General features: G+C 41.0%; 1 protein-coding gene across 2 annotated transcripts in view; it reads right to left on the bottom strand.

Annotated features, from left to right (window-relative positions):
- The window catches only part of veph1 (ventricular zone expressed PH domain-containing 1), a 251,566-nt gene that overhangs the window by 214,771 nt on the left and 15,959 nt on the right, over positions 1-20,836 (bottom strand). Inside the window, exons 2-4 of one of the 2 annotated variants that reach the window (XM_062068176.1) lie at positions 5,754-6,004; positions 5,478-5,636; positions 2,190-2,408 (exon numbers count right to left, since the gene is read on the bottom strand). In XM_062068176.1, coding sequence (XP_061924160.1) covers positions 2,190-2,408; positions 5,478-5,615 — 357 coding nt within the window. In that variant the 5' untranslated portion in view covers positions 5,616-5,636; positions 5,754-6,004. Of the gene's footprint in view, positions 1-2,189; positions 2,409-5,477; positions 6,005-20,836 lie in introns of both variants that reach the window. The other variant, XM_062068178.1, reaches the window with a different exon arrangement.

The raw sequence follows: 20,836 nt of genomic DNA, 5'->3' as shown, positions 1-20,836 counted from the left end.
AATTATGCAAATTACTCGATGATGTCATGGTGACCACGCCCATAGCCACGCCTCCACCGCCACAGGTATCTTGGCAGTTTATGGGAAACACTGCTTCCGGTGCTGACGTAAGACAACCCGCGTCCCACATGTGACCATAGGATGAACAAACACACTACGGTACTAAGACTAGAGTGGCCATTAACAGTTAGCTTCTACAGCTGGGTTGCCCAAAGTGCGGCTAAGGGGCCATCTGTGGTCCGTGACTCGTTTGTCATCTGCCTTAAGCACATTACACAAAACAAAACATAGAGAGCTCGTTTGCACCCCTGGTGGTGAGATCTATCAAAATGAGGGTGGTCCCAAAAAGGAGGGATTTTTCAAATTGACTGTCTGCCGGTTTTGAAAGTGCTCCCCCTCTGGTCAACATATGAAATAACAAGTGTGTGTAAAAATTTTAAGTGCTCCCCCTCTGGTCAACATATATAATAAAAAGTGTGTGTAAGAAATTGAAATGCGCCCCCTTTGGCCAAAATTTATGAAAAAATATACAAATAAATATGTATATAGAGACATACTGTAATAACTTGAAGTAAATAACGAAGATTAAAAACCAATTACAAAAAAAATAAAAATAACTAAAAGCAGTCTTTTTCTCACAGTGTGTCCACTTTTTTCTATAAAATTGGGAACAATTTCTCATATTCTTTCTGTTTCTGTAATATTGCAATATTTTCTCGTAAAATTATTAGTTTTTTATGTAAAATTATTACTTTTTAATGCAAAATGGTGACTGTGGAGGGGGGCGTGGTCGGCGCACCTCCTGCGGGAAGGGCGTGTGCATGGACCGGCTTCAAAGCAGCTGACAGGTGAGTGGATTGTCCAGCTGAGGCTGGTTATTTAATCACCCGTCTCCTTTATTAGCAGCATCTGAGGCCATGAGGGGGGAGAGCGGAGCGGACAGACGAGCGAGCAGGAGGCCGCGAGCGAGACCCAATAGAAAATAAAATAAAAAGAATTATCGAATCCTGGACTTGGGCTCACAGGCATTCGGTCGGTCCCGGGGGAACCCACACCACAAAGACTTCCACAGTGACATTTGTCATATAAAATGATGACCTTTATCACAATATTGCCAATTTTTTGTTGTTGTTGTAAAATAGTGACGTTTTTTGAGTAAAATTATGACCTTTGTCATAATTTTGCCAAGAAAAATTCTGATTATTATTATAATATTGCCAACATTTTAAAGTTTTCTTATAAAATTGTGACTTTTGTCGAGTAAAATTGCGACTCTTTTCATAAAATTGCCAAAATGTTAAGCTTTTCTTGTAAAATTGCGACTGTTATTGAGTAAAATTCCAACTTTGATCATAATATTGCACAAATGTTCAGTTTTTCTTTTAAAATTTTGACTTGCGTTGAGTAAAATGACGACTTTTATTATAATACTGCCAAAATTCTAAGTTTTTCTCGTGAAATTGTGACATTTTTCTTGTGAAATTCCAACTCATTTTTCATAACAAAATATATATTTGCATAGTATGTATATATTATTAATGTTGTAAATACAAATCTTTATATATCTAGAAAGGGTGGTCCTAAAGAGGTAGGCATTTTTCGGAGGTCTCAAGAAGGTAAGAAATACAAGAGTGTGTGTGTGTGTGTGTGTGTGTGTGTGTGCGCGTGTAGAAGAAGCAGCCTCATTACAGGGGTGTTAAGCACATTCCTGCTCCCTCTGGCATGATTGGAGGAAGAACAGAGGAGAATGCTTCCATTTAATTGACATCATGTAGTTCTGTTTACTTTCCATCGGCTAATCTATATTTAATACAGAGTGTTTGTTTAATCAGTAGCTTAGTGTCTGTCTGACCTGCTGCGTTATTGTTATTTAAAAAAAGGAAACAAAAACACTGAAGTTTTAAAGTCAGCGCTTACAAAAAGTCACCACAAGATGGCACTGTTTATATCTAGCCACACTACCCCCATTATTTTTTTTTATTAGGCACATAAAATTCCACTAGGCAAAGATTAAGTCTATAACCCCAGGGATGATTTGCATAAAGTTTATTTCCGATCCTAGCAAAAAAAGTGGAATAACTTCCTGATGAAAGCATCATTTCTTACTAGTCAGCTCAAAATCGACCTCAACATATTTTTGCAGGTGCATGACTTTACAACTGTGTGATTTACTGTGTGTGTGTGTGTACCTGCAGGATGCAGCTGGTAATGTCCGAGGCTATCTTGGCGTGCGGCGTGTCCTCGGTGTTGTCACCGTGAGGCGCGAGGTTGTGTTCCAGACACGACTCCCACAGCCCCACCAGGGCCGTGCTGTGCCGCCCGATGGAGTCCGTCCCCCTGATGGCCGTGGTGATGCGCGTTATGCAAATCTCCACCACCGCCTGGTCGTTGTCGTTGGTCAAATAGTCCTGAACATTCAGACGAGAATCAAACACACACACACAAATCATTATTTACAGCGTCGAAGCACCGATCGATTTGTAGATGCATCACGATTGGGACGTGGTTGAATCCGACAAACATCTAAATATCGATTATTTAATTACAAAACCCAAAACCAGTGAAGTTGGCATGTTGGGTAAATCGTAAATAAAAACAATACAATGATTTGTAAAGGAGGCTACGCCGGATAGTCGAACCTCAGATTCAGGAGGAACAGTGTGGTTTTCGTCCTGGTCGTGGAACTGTGGACCAGCTCTATACTCTCGGCAGGGTCCTTGAGGGTGCATGGGAGTTTGCCCAACCAGTCTACATGTGTTTTGTGGACTTGGAAAAGGCATTCGACCGTGTCCCTCGGGAAGTCCTGTGGGGAGTTCTCAGAGAGTATGGGGTATCGGACTGTCTGATTGTGGCGGTCCGCTCCCTGTACGATCAGTGTCAGAGCTTGGTCCGCATTGCCGGCAGTAAGTCGGACCCGTTTCCAGTGAGGGTTGGACTCCGCCAAGGCTGCCCTTTGTCACCGATTCTGTTCATAACTTTTATGGACAGAATTTCTAGGCGCAGTCAAGGTGTTGAGGGGATCCGGTTTGGTGGCTGCGGGATTAGGTCTCTGCTTTTTGCAGATGATGTGGTCCTGATGGCTTCATCTGGCCAGGATCTTCAGCTCTCACTGGATCGGTTCGCAGCTGAGTGTGAAGCGACTGGGATGAGAATCAGCACCTCCAAGTCCGAGTCCATGGTTCTCGCCCGGAAAAGGGTGGAGTGCCATCTCCGGGTTGGGGAGGAGATCTTGCCCCAAGTGGAGGAGTTCAAGTACCTCGGAGTCTTGTTCACGAGTGAGGGAAGAGTGGATCGTGAGATCGACAGGCGGATCGGTGCGGCGTCTTCAGTAATGCGGGCGCTGTATCGGTCCATTGTGGTGAAGAAGGAGCTGAGCCGCAAGGCAAAGCTCTCAATTTACCGGTCGATCTACGTTCCCATCCTCACCTATGGTCATGAGCTTTGGGTTATGACCGAAAGGACAAGATCACGGGTACAAGCGGCCGAAATGAGTTTCCTCCGCCGGGTGGCGGGTCTCTCCCTTAGAGATAGGGTGAGAAGCTCTGTCATCCGGGAGGAGCTCAAAGTAAAGCCGCTGCTCCTCCACATCGAGAGGAGCCAGATGAGGTGGTTCGGGCATCTGGTCAGGATGCCACCCGAACGCCTCCCTAGGGAGGTGTTTAGGGCACGTCCGACCGGTAGGAGGCCACGGGGAAGACCCAGGACACGTTGGGAAGACTATGTCTCCCGGCTGGCCTGGGAACGCCTCGGGATCCCCCGGGAAGAGCTAGACGAAGTGGCTGGGGAGAGGGAAGTCTGGGCTTCCCTGCTTAGGCTGCTGCCCCCGCGACCCGACCTCGGATAAGCGGAAGAAGATGGATGGATGGATGGATGATTTGTAAATAATTTTCAACCTATATTCAATTGAATAGACTGCAAAGATAGGATACTTAACGTTCGAACTGGTAAACTTTGTTATTTTTTGCAAATAATAGCTCATTTGGAATTTGATGCCTGCAACATGTTTCAAAAAAGCTGGCACAAGTGGCAAACAAGACTGAAAAAGTTGAGGAATGCTCATCAAACACTTATTTAGAACATCTCACAGTTGAACTGGCTAATTGGGAACAAGTGGGTGCCATGATTGCGTACAAAAGCAGCTTCCATGAAATGCTCAGTCATTCCCAAACAAGGATGGGGCGAGGGTCACCACTTTGTAAACAAATGCGTGAGCAAATTGTTTAAGAACATCATTTCTCAACGAGCTATTGCAAGGAATTTAGGGATTTCACCATCTACGGTTCGTAATATCATCAAAAGGTTCAGAGAATCTGGAGAAATCCCTGCATGTAAGCAGCAAGGCTGTGACCTTCGATCCCTCAGGTGGTACTGCATCAAAAAGCGACATCAGCGTGCAAAGGATATCACCACATGGGCTCAGGAACACTTCAGAAAACCACTGTCAGTAACTACAGTTCCTCGCTACATCTGTAAGTGCAAGTTAAAACTCTACTACGCAAAGCCAAAGTTTTCTACCACTTGTCCTTAATAATTTTGACTAAATAATAGAATGGGGAATGACACAATATGTTACTGCATATGTCAGCAAACTAAATTAGGAGCCTTTGTTTGCTTACTTACTACTAAAAGACAAGTTGTCTTGTAAGTTCACTATTTTATTTAAGGACAAACTTGCAATAAGAAACATATGTTCAATGTACCGTAAGATTTTTTGTTAAAATAAAGCCAATAAGGCAATGTTTTGTGGTCCCCTTTATTTAGAAAAGGTATCGAAAAAACCCGAAAAGTATCGAAATACATTTTGGTACCGGTACCAAAATATTGGTATTGGGATAAGACTAGTCAGGACCTACCGCAATTTCCGGACTATAAGCCGCTACTTTTTCCCCTCGTTCTGGTCCCTGCGGCTTATACAAGGGTGCGGCTTATATACGGCCTGTTCTTCTCCGACACCGACGAAGAGGATTTCGGTGGTTTTAGTACACAGGAGGAAGACGATGACACAATGATTAAAGACTGACTTTTCATATACCGGTAGGCTGGTTATTTTGATAACGTACAGGCGAGCACTTTGTATTACTTTGCACCGTTGTATTATTTGTACTCTGCACGAATGCTGTTCGCCATGTCAAAGATGTGAAAGTTTGATTGAATGATTGAAAGATTTATTGTTAATAAATGGGACGCTTTGCGTTCCCAAACAGTCATCTCTGTCCCGACAATCCCCTCCGTGGTAGCAGGAACCCCTATATACTACGGTAATTACACATCAAAACCCTGCGGCTTATAGTCGGGTGCGGCTTATATATGGAGCAATCTGTATTTTCCCCTAAATTTAGCTGGTGCGGCTTATAGTCAGGTGCGGCTTATAGTCCGGAAATTCAACAAGTTCTCAACGTTGTTTTAATGTCTTGTGTCTGCTGGTATTGGTCTACTGGTGTAAAAATGAGACTTATAAAGCTGATTTGTCTACTGACCGGTGAGCAGGAGATAGACTTGATCTGATCCAGCGCGTGCGACAGGCAGTCCTCGATGGCCGCATCGTCCAGAGAGAACAGGTCTCCGGCTCGTGACAAATCCCTCTGGCCCAGCACCTGACTAAAGAGCTGGTGCATCCTGGTCCTTGGTGACGGTGCCTTTCAGACCCGTTTGGGGCGGTTAGGGCCACACTCAGATGTGTAGAACGAGGATATCGCCAGCATAACTCGGATCTCAAATCTGAGTAAATTCCAACATACTGTCTTTTACTGTACCTCCAAGTGTCAAGGGACCGTTGCACAATTCCAGCATGACCCCAGGAGGATCCACAAACTATCTGTTGTGGTTTTTTCCTCAAGCCGCTATTTTAGGCACAATGAATTGTTTGAATTCGAATCTTCATCCCTGGTGTCCAGGATCAGGTATGAGGATCAGCTTGGACCCATGTTTTTCTGGGGCTGCCTGAGGCCCGTAACCATGGAGACAAAGCGATTTGCAGATAAGGTAGTGGTGCCACAACAGCGTCCTGGCAGAGAGAGGAAAAAAAACAAAAAAAAACCCCAATCATTAGCTGCAAGTGCACAGTCATGAAATACACAATAATTAGGGACACTCGGATTGATTAGCCACTGATCAGTATCGACAGATTTCTGTGAAAAAGTATGTGATGCCGATCCCAAAAAACGATCCCCTCTGGCTGATACTTTGTTTTTGTTTGGTCCCTTGGCTTTGTCCAAACATAATGTGAAGGCGCTCCCTAAAATGAATAACCCTCCATTGTGGCAAATAAACAACATTTCTGTTTTGATATGAAAATGTTTTATCACGGTCATTGTCACCAAAACTATCAGTTATCATTATTATTACGGAATTGTTGAATGTGCTCAAAAAGTACTTATGTATTTGGCACATGTATCAAAAATACGTTTTACGACATGCATTTTCTTGTGTTTGGATCATTCCAGATGTACACTACCGTTCAAAAGTTTGGGGTCACATTGAAATGTCCTTATTTTTGAAGGAAAAGCACTGTACTTTTCAATGAAGATAACTTTAAACTAGTCTTAACTTTAAAGAAATACACTCTATACATTGTTAATGTGGTAAATGACTATTCTAGCTGCAAATGTCTGGTTTTTGGTGCAATATCTACATAGGTGTATAGAGGCCCATTTCCAGAAACTATCACTCCAGTGTTCTAATGGTACAATGTGTTTGCTCATTGGCTCAGAAGGCTAATTGATGATTAGAAAACCCTTGTGCAATCATGTTCACACATCTGAAAACAGTTTAGCTCGTTACAGCAGCTACAAAACTGACCTTCCTTTGAGCAGATTGAGTTTCTGGAGCATCACATTTGTGGGGTCAATTAAACGCTCAAAATGGCCAGAAAAAGAGAACTTTCATCTGAAACTCGACAGTCTATTCTTGTTCTTAGAAATGAAGGCTATTCCACAAAATTGTTTGGGTGACCCCAAACTTTTGAACGGTAGTGTATGAATGGTCCACCGCCTCCCTGCAGAGCGTCAAATCTTTTTGGATCTTAGTAGATCAGGCACTAATCACTAGGCCACCTACACAAAAAGTGCATTAACGCCAACACTGATATGTTATCTGCGAAATGGTGTTTAAAGGCCTACTGAAAGCCACTACTACCGACCACACAGTCTGATAGTTTATATATCAATGATGAAATCTTAACATTGCAACACATGCCAATACGGCCGGGTTAGATTACTAAAGTGCAATTTTAAATTTCGCGCGAAATATCCTGCTGAAAACGTCTCGGTATGATGACGCTTGCGCGTGACGTCACGGATTGTAGAGGACATTTTGGGACAGCATTGTGGCCAGCTATTAAGTCGTCTGTTTTCATCGCAAAATTCCACAGTATTCTGGACATCTGTGTTGGTGAATCTTTTGCAATTTGTTCAATGAACAATGGAGACAGCAAAGAAGAAAGCTGTAGGTGGGAAGCGGTGTATTTTGGCCGGCTGCAGCAACACAAACACAGCCGATGTTTCATTGTTTACATTCCCGAAAGATGACAGTCAAGCTTTACCATTGGCCTGTGGAGAACTGGGACAACAGAGACTCTTACCAGGAAGACTTTGAGTTGAATACGCAGACGCGGTACCGTGAGTACGCAGCTGCGGCTTCCAAACATTTGATCGCTTGCCCGTACGTGCGTGCCGCTATGTGCATGTCACGTACGTAACTTTGGGGACTTTGGAGAAAAATATGTGCTGTATGAACTTTGGGGAGGTGAACGGTACTTTGGGCTGTGGGATTGAGTGTGTTGTGCGGGTGTTTGATTTGTATTGGCGGGTTATATGGACGGGAGGGGGAGGTGTTTGTTATGCGGGATTCATTTGTGGCATATTAAATATAAGCCTGGTTGTGTTGTGGCTAATAGAGTATATATATGTCTTGTGTTTATTTACTGTTTTAGTCATTCCCAGCTGAATATCAGGTCCCACCCGCCTCTCACAGCATCTTCCCTATCTGAATCGCTTCCACTGCCCTCTAGTCCTTCACTCTCACTTTCCTCATCCACAAATCTTTCATCCTCGCTCAAATTAATGGGGAAATCGTCGCTTTCTCGGTCCGAATCGCTCTCGCTGCTGGTGGCCATGGTTGTAAACAATGTGCAGATGTGAGGAGCTCCACAACCGGTGACGTCACGCGCACATCGTCTGCTACTTCCGGTACAGGCAAGGCTTTTTTATCAGCGACCAAAAGTTGCGAACTTTATCGTCGATGTTCTCTACTAAATCCTTTCAGCAAAAATATGGCAATATCGCAAAATGATCAAGTATGACACATAGAATGGACCTGCTACCCCCGTTTAAATAACAACATTTCATTTCAGTAAATGATAAATGGGTTATACTTGTATAGCGCTTTTCTACCTTCAAGGTACTCAAAGCGCTTTGACAGTATTTCCACATTCACCCATTCACACACACATTCACACACTGATGGCGGGAGCTGCCATGCAAGGCGCTAACCAGCAGCCATCAGGAGCAAGGGTGAAGTGTCTTGCCCAAGGACACAACGGACGTGACTAGGATGGTAGAAGGTGGGGATTGAACCCTAGTAACCAGCATCCCTCCGATTGCTGGCACAGCCACTCTACCAACTTCGCCACTTCGCCCCTATGTGCTCAAATAATGTGTACAAATAATGTAAATGTGTACAAATAATGTGTACATAATGTGCTCAAAAAGTACTTACCGTAATTTCCGGACTATAAGCCGCACCTGACCATAAGCCGCACCAGCTAAATTTAGGGGAAAATACAGATTGTTCCATGTATAAGCCGCACCCGACTATAAGCCGCAGGGTTTTGATGTGTAATTACCGTAGTATATAGGGGTTCCTGCTACCACGGAGGGGATTGTCGGGACAGAGATGACTGTTTGGGAACGCAAAGCGTCCCATTTATTAACAATAAATCTTTCAATCATTCAATCAAACTTTCACATCTTTGACATGGCGAACAGCATTCGTGCAGAGTACAAATAATACAACGGTGCAAAGTAATACAAAGTGCTCGCCTGTACGTTATCAAAATAACCAGCCTACCGGTATATGAAAAGTCAGTCTTTAATCATTGTGTCATCGTCTTCCTCCTGCGTACTAAAACCACCGAAATCCTCTTCGTCGGTGTCGGAGAAGAACAGGCCGTAAATAAGCCGCACCCTTGTATAAGCCGCAGGGACCAGAACGAGGGGAAAAAGTAGCGGCTTATAGTCCGGAAATTACGGTATGTATTTGGCACATGTATCAAAAATACGTTTTACGACATGCATTTTCTTGTGTTTGGATCATTCCAGATGTATGAATGGTCCACCGCCTCCCTGCAGAGCGTCAAATCTTTTTGGATCTTAGTAGATCAGGCACTAATCACTAGGCCACCTACACAAAAAGTGCGTTAAGGCCAACACTGATATGGTATCTGCGAAATGGTGTTTAAGGACTGTGCAAATCTTTACTGGGATTTTTAACCAGTCCTCGTCCCAATACTCTATTAAAGTCCATCTATTTACCATGAATTGATTAACGTTGACCCCGACTTAAACAAGTTGAAAAACTTATTCGGGTGTTACCATTTAGTGGTCAATTGTACGGAATATGTACTGTACTGTGCAATCTACTAATAAAAGTTTCAATCAATCAATCAATCAATCAATCAATCAATCAGTCATTGTGCCCAAAACCACACCGATCACTGGACTCAATGACTACCGGCCAGTGTTTTGAGGAACTGGTCAGAAATCATCTCATGTCCTCGTCAGTTTGGATACAGGGCAAACAGGTCCACATAGGATGCCGTCACCACAACTCTCCACACCACCCTGGCACACTTGGAGCTCTGCGTTTAACACGATCCTCCCCCATAGACTGGTATCCAAAGTGTTGGACTTGGGATCAAAGAGTTTCTGACAGACCGCACTCAGAATGGGCCCTCACACCTCATCAACTCTAAGCCTGGGTACCAGTTCCCCACAGGGCTGTGTGCTGAGTGCCCTGTACACCCGCAACTGTGCCGCCGCCCATCACAGCGACTCCGTCGTCAAATTGAACAACACCACGGTGGTGGGACTCGTCTCCTGAGGGGAAGAGTCCGCCTAAGGGGACAAGGTGGAGCGAATAACAGTAACTTGCTCCTCGATACAGCCAAGAATAAGTTGAGGACTTCAGAAAACACAAACAGGACATTCAACAACTACACATAAACGGGGCCTGCATGGAGCCAGAATTCCGTTTCCTGGAGAAAGTTGGTGGTGAAAGCCCCGCAGAGACTTTACTTCTTGAGGATACTGCGGCAAAATAACATCCCTCAAAAACTGCCGGTGGCCTTGGACCGCCGCTCTGTTGAGAGCATCCACACCAACTGTCTGTGTGCTCAAGCTGCTCAGCAGCACAGAGGTAAGCGCTCCAGAGCGTCATTAAAGCTGCCCAGAGGACACCTGAAGAACATGACAGTCTGCGCTGCATTAATAAGAAAGTACAAATAATAAAGGACATCACACCTTGGTCACACACTTTTTGAACTGCTGCCTTTAGGCCAGGGGTGTCCAAAGTGCGGCCCGCAGCTAATTGTTTAGCGGCCCGCCACACATTCTGGAAATGCCGTTGCAAAAATCAAAAAAACATTAAAAAAGTGGAATGAGGTGACATCTAACTAGAAAACGTTGCAATGTTGATACAAAGCTGCCATGCAGGCTGTTTTTTTTTAATTTTGTCTATCTTTATTGTCCTTTTTTTGCCAATGCTCAAAAAAAAAAAAAAGACAAAAAATCAATAATAATGAATTATTGACATCTTCAAGGCTCCAATTACTTCAAATATTTCACATTAAAATGTTTTATGTGGAAAAATATTGCATATATTGAGTGGTTGCCATATAAAAACATCCAAGTTTTCTTTGACAAAAGAGCATAAAACAAACAAAATAATAGTTTAAACGTAAAATCGACAGATATAGCTGAAGTTGATCTCGTAACTTAAGTGTTGAAAGTAAAACAAATAATAATAAAAATGTATCACTTTATGAGTGGGGTGCCTTTTGGATCCCAAAGATATTTAGTGGGATTTTATTTATCTTTTCACTGTGATTAATCAAAAATAATAATGAAAATAAAATCAATGGTGTCATGCATTATTGATCTTTTCAGGGCTCCAATTACTTCACATCAAACATTGCTTTCTGGATGTTTTGGGCGTTGGGGGAAATACTGCATATTTCAGTTTTACTATAAAAAACAAAGTTGTCTTTGACAGAAAAGGCATATATAATAATAGGCAATAATAATGTGACTTGTTTTTAACATTTTAATGACTGAGACCCTTTACGGGCCCCAAGAGCCCTAATTGTTAAAAAAAAAAAAATCGATGTATTTTGTTATGGTTTGAAAATGAAAAATATCAAAATGGCCCCAGCATGCTTTAATTTTTCCGTGTGCGGCCCTCAGTGGAAAAAGTTTGGACACCCCTGCTTTAGGCAGACGGTACAGAACAATACGACCAAAACCTAGCAATCTGATGACATTTTTTCCCCCTAAATTCTGCTAGATTTGTTTAAAATTCTGTGCAATTCTGTTCCGGGACACTGCCAAATGTGTCTGTTTCTGAATAACTAAAATCGTGTACATTTTCGCAATATGGTAACAATATTCTTGAATGCAATGAAAGTGTTTGTGTGACTGTTTTTATTGACTATTTATATTTTTTAGAGCTGTCAAAGTTACCGTGATAATATTGCGTTAACTATAAGTTCCTTTAACGGTACTATTATACGTTTTTTAAACGGGCAATTAACACACACGCGTCCTAATTTTCCTGAGGGAATTCTCCTGAAGGAATCAATAAAGTACTATCTATCTATCTATCTATATTTTTTGGCCCTCAGGCTGTTCCGTAGCGGAGGAAACTTGGCTGTGTTCACTAGTTACTAATGAGCCACAAGCGGGAAAATAGTAAGCAGAAATGGACAAAGAAAAGGGTACATTATAGAAATATCAGGTCCAAAGCCATGGCGAGTCGTTCTCTCGACAAGAAAAAAATAATTTCCGCCGTGAACCGTCTTCCCGGAAGCAAATGCCTGCTACGCGCTTCGTTCAAAAAGGTGGGTGGAGCTTCACTTCCTTGTTTGGATTACAGTAAAGTTGCATTGACAACATAAAATGTAGATTGTTACTGTGACTGCTTTAGTAACATGGTATAAAAGCTCAACAGAAATGAAAGATGGTTGACAGGAACTGAGTCTAGAGTTACTTTTTATTGCAAACAGTCAGGTTTGTCACCAAACCATGTCAAGACACCTTCACAAACCAATCACACACTTCCGGGTTTAAAATAAAAGCGCTACGCTTTACAATCGGTCTAACTACACTAACAAAATAAATATGTCTTACATTACGATCATGCTTGGTCAAAGATGTTTTGTAATGTAATCTGTGATATTTCTACCCAAATGTTGGTACATAAATTGAGAATATAGGGATGATTTTTTTGTGGCAGGCTGAAATAAAGTGAATATCCTTTTATAACCTGTTCTGGTTGATAGTCCTCAATTACAGAATGTTTATCAATCAATCAATCAATGTTTATTTATATAGCCCTAAATCACAAGTGTCTCAAAGGGCTGTTTAGCAGGCTAAATATTACAAATCATTAATAAATAGGGAAGTGCAGCCAATGTATATTAGCATCAAGATAGTGCATTTTTGGAAAAGTGTAGCCTTACTTAACATACGTTCAAGCGTTTTTTGAGTCGATTACTTTCTTGGCTTTGAAAATTGCAACAATACTAAGGAGGTACTTTGGAGGAGTCCGCTCTCAGCGCTGGTGGAGTGATCGCCAAGTTCCGAGTCCGCAACCGGCGGTGACATCACGCACAACTTATGTACCGAAACATGGCACCTTTGGATTTTCCCAGCCGATATCTGATATCAATATCATACCTAAACCATATTGAAGATTAAAAAAAAAAAGTTGATCTATCTGCGATTAATTTCGAGTTAACTACGGACAAACTGGGATTGATTGAGATTAAAATGTTTGCATTGTTTGACAGCCCTAGATATTAAAGGCCTACTGAAAGCCACTACTACCGACCACGCAGTCTGATAGTTTATATATCAATGATGAAATCTTAACATTGCAACACATGCCAATACGGCCGGGTTAGATTACTAAAGTGCAATTTTAAATTTCCCGGGAAATATCCGGCTGAAAACGTCTCGGTATGATGACGTTTGCGCGTGACGTCACGGATTGTAGCGGACATTTTGAAACAGCACGGTGGCCAGCTTAAGTCGTCTGTTTTCATCGCAAAATTCCACAGTATTCTGGACATCTTTGTTGGTGAATCTTTTGCAATTTGTTTAATGAACAATGAAGACAGCAAAGAAGAAAGCTGTAGGTGGGATCGGTGTATTAGCGGCTGGCTACAGCAACACAACGCCATCCGCTGCCGCGCCGCTGTCCTCACCGGTGTCTGGGTTGACTTCCTCCGTCTCCAGGCCGCCATCCGCACCGATGATTGTAGTGAAGTCCTTCGTCGCGCCGTCGATCGCTGGAACGCAGGTGAGCACGGGTGGTGATGAGCAGATGAGGGCTGGCGTAGGTGGAGAGCTAATGTTTTTAGCATAGCTCTGTCGAGGTCCCGTAGCTAAGTTAGCTTCAATGGCGTCGTTAGCAACAGCATTGCTAGGCTTCGCCAGGCGGGACAGCATTAACCGTGTGGTTACAGGTCCAGGGTTTAGTTCGGTGTCTCCTGATAGTAGAAGTAATAGTAGTATTGTTGATCTTCGGTCTATCCTTCCAGTCAGGGGCTTATTTCTTCTGTTTCTATCTGCAGTTAAGCACGATGCTATCACGTTAGCTCCGAAAATAAAGTGTTTCGCCGATGTATTGTCGTGGAGATAAAAGTCACTGTGAATGTCCATTTCGCGTTCTCGACTCTCATTTTCAAGGGGATATAGTATCCGAGGTGGTTTAAAATACAAGTCCGTGATCCACAATAGAAAAAGGAGAAAGTGTGGAATCCAAAGAGCCCTTGTACCTAAGTTACGGTCAGAGCGAAAAAAGATACATCCTGGCGTCCTGCACTGCACTCTAATCCTTCACTCTCACTTTCCTCATCCACAAATCTTTCATCCTCGCTCAAATTAATGGGGTAATCGTCGCTTTCTCGGTCTAAATCGCTCTCGCTGCTGGTGGGAATGATTGTAAACAATGTGCAGATGTGAGGAGCTCCACAACCTGTGACGTCACGCTACTTCCGGTACAGGCAAGGCTTTTTTATATCAGTGACCAAAAGTTGCGAACTTTATCGTCGATGTTCTCTACTAAATCCTTTCAGCAAAAATATGGCAATATCGCAAAATGATCAAGTATGACACATAGAATGGACCTGCTATCCCCGTTTAAATAAGAACATTTCATTTCAGTAGGCCTTTAATACATAATACTTTGCAGTCTTGTGATGTGCATAAGTGTTATGAAAGGAAAACTCTCTCACACACACACACGTACACAAACGCGTGCACACACACACACACAGTCGTACTTAAAAGCATCCACCCAGCGAGTCTTCTGCGTGTGATGATGAGTTAGTTTGCTCAGAGCCCCAGCAACTAAGTATATGTATCTGTGTCACTGTCTACAACCTGCACTCGTTCCCTCTATAGTCTGACTTCATGTCTTGCCAGACAAAACCACGCGGCACCAAAAGGAAAGCACAAAGAAGAAGCACTTTGGTGACCGAACGGCTGGTGTTGGCTGCGGGAACCCGCCCACGTTGCCCGGGTTACCACATCAGGAATTCTTGCTGGTCCCAGCCAGGCCAGTGATACCCAACCTGCCATGAAAACAGATTCGACTGTTGCTCACAGACTCACTTTGTGTACATTTTCCTGCAAAAAATTGTCAATATTAAGTGAGACAAACTGCTCATCAAATGTAGAATATTCCACTAGATAGTTCTTTATCCCAGATTTGTAATCATTAAATTGAGTTGAGTACCCCAATCACGGTTATCCTTATTACAGTATCGCCATATGGTTGAACGTGCTCAAAAAGTAGTTATACACCACATTGAACTCTTTTAACCAAGATTTTTTAAACTGCAAAACCCAAAACCAGTAAAGTTGGCACGTTGTGTAATTCATAAATAAAAACAGAATACAATGATTTGCAAATCCTTTTCAACTTATATTCAATTGAATAGACTGCAAAGACCAGATATTTAATGTTAATATATATATATATATATATACACTACTGTTCAAAAGTTTGGGGTCACCCAAACAATTTTGTTGAATAGCCTTCATTTCTAAGAACAAGAATAGACTGTCAAGTTTCAGATGAAAGTTCTCTTTTTCTGGCCATTTTGAGCGTTTAATTGACCCCACAAATGTGATGCTCCAGAAACTCAATCTGCTCAAAGGAAGGTCAGTTTTGTAGCTTCTGTAACGAGCTAAACTGTTTTCAGATGTGTGAACATGATTGCACAAGGGTTTTCTAATCATCAATTAGCCTTCTGAGCCAATGAGCAAACACATTGTACCATTAGAACACTGGAGTGATAGTTGCTGGAAATGGGCCTCTATACACCTATGTAGATATTGCACCAAAAACCAGACATTTGCAGCTAGAATAGTCATTTACCACATTAGCAATGTATAGAGTGTATTTCTTTAAAGTTAAGACTAGTTTAAAGTTATCTTCATTGAAAAGTACAGTGCTTTTCCTTCAAAAATAAGAACATTTCAATGTGACCCCAAACTTTTGAACGGTAGTGTGTGTATATATATATATGTCTATCTGTGTTGGCACTGTGATGAGGTGGCGACTTGTCCAGGGTGTACCCCGTCTTCCGCCCGATTGTAGCTGAGATAGGCTCCAGCGCCCCCCGCAACCCCGAAGGGAATAAGCGGTAGAAAATGGATGGATGATATATATATATATATATATATATATATATATATATATATATATATATATATATATATATATATGTATATATATATGTATATATCTATATATATATATATATATATATATATATATATATATATATATATATATATATATATACATACATATATATATATATATATATATATATATATATATATATATATATATATATATATATATATATATATATATATATATATATATATATATATATATACAGATATATATATATATATGCATATATATATATACATATACATATATATATATATATATATATATATATATGCATATATATATATACATATACATATATATATATATATATACATATACATATATATATATATATATATATATATATATATATATATATATATATATATATATATATATATATATATATATATATATATATATATATATATATATATATATATATATATAAATATAACTTTATCATTTTAAAATAATGCAATCTTTTTTTGTATTTTATCATCAAAAACAATTAATATTTATTAACACACACAAAAGTACCGAAAATTTGAACTTTTGAGTACCGGTATTAATTCCCAAGTACCAAGAATTGGTACCATCCATCCATCCATTTTCTACCGCTTATTCCCTTCGGGGTCGCGGGGGGCGCTGGAGCCTATCTCAGCTACAATCGGGCGGAAGGCGGGGTTCACCCTGGACAAGTCGCCACCTCATTTAAGGGCCAACACAGATAGACAGACAACATTGGTACCGTATCTGTTCAAATGTGAGCTGCAGCCATCACTAGCCATAATATTTTTTAAATTCCATACATTTGTGTCAATATCCTAAAATTAAGTCAAATTAATGACATTCATTATCATTTTTATGACTTGAAATGTTTTTAATGGACACAAATTAAATTGACTATTGTCATTGTTTGGGTGTGATTTGTATCATGACAAACTGAAAGTGAATATTGTACGATCTCACTGTGACTTCCCAATGAAGTCAGTCACCTGGCTGCCAGTAATCAACAACAATGTCAGTTTTTCAACAATTTCAACAATCTGCTCGTTCCTATTAATCACCCGGCTACAGCTGAGCGAGCTCAGGAATGCGCCCTTTAAGAACACAAAGTCCAGTCCAGACGATCACATTTTGGTGCTTTACAATTTACCTTTTCTGTCACTTCCAGTGTCGGAGGTCATATTGCGGCACTTCAGCCATTAAAAGAAAAATGTAGAAAATTGAGAAGCAAAGAGTGCGGCATAAGACGAGGGCTGCACAAGAAGAAGGGGGCTGCATGCTAGGGGGGGCCACCATGAGGGTCTGTGTAAGGACAATACAAAAAACCAAAGGGTCTCTATCGCTTTGGTCTCTCTGCTTCTGTGGCTTTCAGCACGGTTCTGTCTCCTCTCAGCACATTGCAGGAAGTGAACACTGCCTCTTTTGTGCCACCTTTAAGACTGACCCCCCCCCCCCCCCCCCCCTCACGTCTGCACGTCTCACTGTTCATTCAGCCCCGTCCCTCTGAGTAATGTGCACCTGCACGGCATGAGAGACGTCTCTCACAGTCAGGAGACACAAAGTCATTGATAAAATGTTTATTGCCGTCATCGTAGTTTGCACTGCATTATATTGCATAACTACAGTATTTTTCACGACTACGAGGCGAGATTAAAATCCGTTAGTTCAAGAATCAACAGTGCGCCTCATAACCCGGTGCACCTAATAACTCTGGCTGTGCTTACCGACCTCGAAGTAATTTTATTTTGTACATGGTGTAATGATAAGTGTGACCAGTAGATGGCAGTCACACATAATATATATGTGTAGTCTGTTCAATAAATAAATAAAACTTTGATGTTCCATTGAGAATACAGAACATTATACACGGCACTCAAAAACGACTTTTAGTACGACTTTGTTAAGCTGCTTGATGGATTGTCCGAGCATTACGGCTACCGTAGTCAGACGTACTGTGCTTCAACATACGGGTATTATTATGGTGTGTGTATAGAGACCTTAAAATGGCACCTAATAGGAAACAGCATCTTGTTTTTATTACGCAGTATTATGCAAAAACAACTTTTCTTACTTATTGGTACCTGCTGATGTGTATTTGGGATCTGCATAAGTCCTGAAAATTTGCACGCGTCCGCCATTGTAGTCTGCGCCGTAGTCAATAAGCTCCTTCTTTTTCTCTATCATAATCATAATATGACCCTTTTAATGCCCCTTATAATCCGGTGCACCTTTTGTATGAAAATAGGCCTGAATAGAATCGCTCGTTGGCAGTGCGCCTTATAATGTGATCCAGTCACCAACCACAACTTTTCGAGCCCAAGATCTCTGGTCTCAGGTAAGAACCAAAGCAAGATCTACTCTTGCGTCAACTATGTTTTGTATGTGTGTGTAGATTTTATATATATATATATATATATATATATATATATATATATATATATATATATATATATATATATATATATATATATATATATATATATATATATATATATATATATATATATACACACACATATATATACACACACACATACATATACATGCATATGCATATATATATATATATATATATATATATATATATATATATATATATATATATATATATATATATATATATGTATATATATAAACACATACATATACATGTATATGCATATATATATACACATATGTATACATATATACATATATATATATACATACATATATATACACATACAATTTCCTGATGATTGAGGGAACCCCTCATGAAACAGGCCTGTAGAGATGAAGTAGTCTTGTGATTTTTTTTCTCACACCTACATATATATACACATATGTATACATATATACATATATATACACATTGTTTTTTTTGTTTTTTGTTTTATAGAGACAAAGCTTTGTGTCGTTATTATTGGCTGGTGTCAACATTTTGACTATTTTTCATTGTGCTTCTTGCTGTTTTCCCAATTTTTGCTGGTGTTTTTTGTAATGTGCCTAGGGCCAATTAAAAAACAAGTCACGGGCATTAGAAGGCCCCTGTGCCAAACTTTGAGCACCCCAACTGTAGCAGCTAACTGTTTACGGCCACTATAGTCTTAGTACCGTAGTAAATGTGTTCATCCTATAGTTACATATGGGACGCGAGTCACATGGTTGTCTTACGTCAGCGCCGGAAGTAGTAAAATCAGCTGTTCGCCTGGCGGGTTTTCCTCTGTGATCAAGCGGGTATAAACAGGGAAGTTCTTCTTTAGTTGCCGCCTTGTTTTATCATATATTACTGTTTTTGCATAAGTCAATGTTTAGTTTTGTATGCACAATATATCAACACAAAATCCGTACTTTGGAGCAATGTTCACAGACTCTAAAATTTTTTAGCTTCCTGTCGCAGGCGAGCGATGATGTCGTGGTTGAGGGAAGAGTTGTTTGATGTCGGATGCACTGATGTCATATTAATACTTTTTTTTTAGTTGACTGGTAGGGCCCCAAAGATCAACTGGTAGATTGCGACCCCTGTACAGTAACCCCAATTGCGCCCTATGGTCCGAAATATAGTACAGTTGATTTCACTCATCATGGGCATGGATGTCATATTCCACCAAAGTGATCAAATTTATAAATGTAAGATGAAACTAATTGTAAAACAAAAAAATGTATTTTCCTTACAAGATTTTCACAAACTGCTTTTGACACTCCCCATCTACAACTATTAAAGGCCTACTGAAAGCTACTACTACCGACCACGCAGTCTGATAGTTTATATATCAATGATGAAATCTTAACATTGCAACACATGCCAATACGGCCGGGTTAACTTATAAAGTGCAATTTTAAATTTCCCGCTAAACTTCCGGTTGAAAACGTCTATGTATGATGACGTATGCGCGTGACGTCAATCGTTGAAACGGAAGTATTCGGACACATTGTATCCAATACAAAAAGCTCGGTTTTCATCGCAAAATTCCACAGTATTCTGGACATCTGTGTTGGTGAATCTTTTGCAATTTGTTTAATGGACAATGAAGACTGCAAAGAAGAAAGCTTTAGGTGGGATCGCCGTATTAGGGGCTGGCTGCAGCAACACAATCAGGAGGACTTTGACTTGGATAGCAGACGCGCTATCCGACGCTAGCCGCCGACCGCACTGATGATCGGGTGAAGTCCTTCGTCGCTCCGTCGATCGCTGGAACGCAGGTGAGCACGGGTGTTGATGAGCAGATGAGGGCTGGCTGGCGTAGGTGGATAGCTAATGTTTTTAGCATAGCTCTGTGAGGTCCCGTTGCTAAGTTAGCTTCAATGGCGTCGTTAGCAACAGCATTGTTAAGCTTCGCCAGGCTGGAAAGCATTAACCGTGTATTTACAGGTCCAGGGTTTAATAGTATTGTTGATTTTCTGTCTATCCTTCCAGTCAGGGGTTTATTTCTTTTGTTTCTATCTGCAGTTAAGCCCGATGCTATCACGTTAGCTCCGTAGCTAAAGTGCTTCGCCGATGTATTGTCGTGGAGATAAAAGTCACAGTGAATGTCCATTTCGCGTTCTCGACTCTCATTTTCAAGAGGATATAGTATCCGAGGTGGTTTAAAATACAAATCCGTGATCCACAATAGAAAAAGGAGAAAGTGTGGAATCCAATGAGCCAGCTTGTACCTAAGTTACGGTCAGAGCGCAAAAAGATGCGTCCTGCACTGCACTCTAGTCCTTCACTCTCACGTTCCTCATCCACAAATCTTTCATCCTGGCTCAAATTAATGGGGTAATCGTCGCTTTCTCGGTCCGAATCGCTCTCGCTGTATTGTAAACAATGTGGAAATGTGAGGAGCCTTTCAACCTGCGACGTCACGCTACTTCCGGTACAGACAAAGCTATTTTT

The sequence above is a fragment of the Entelurus aequoreus genome, linkage group LG13 (assembly GCF_033978785.1).
Source record: "Entelurus aequoreus isolate RoL-2023_Sb linkage group LG13, RoL_Eaeq_v1.1, whole genome shotgun sequence".
In the NCBI taxonomy this organism is placed as follows: domain Eukaryota; kingdom Metazoa; phylum Chordata; class Actinopteri; order Syngnathiformes; family Syngnathidae; genus Entelurus; species Entelurus aequoreus.
This window is presented reverse-complemented; position numbering and strand designations above follow the sequence as displayed.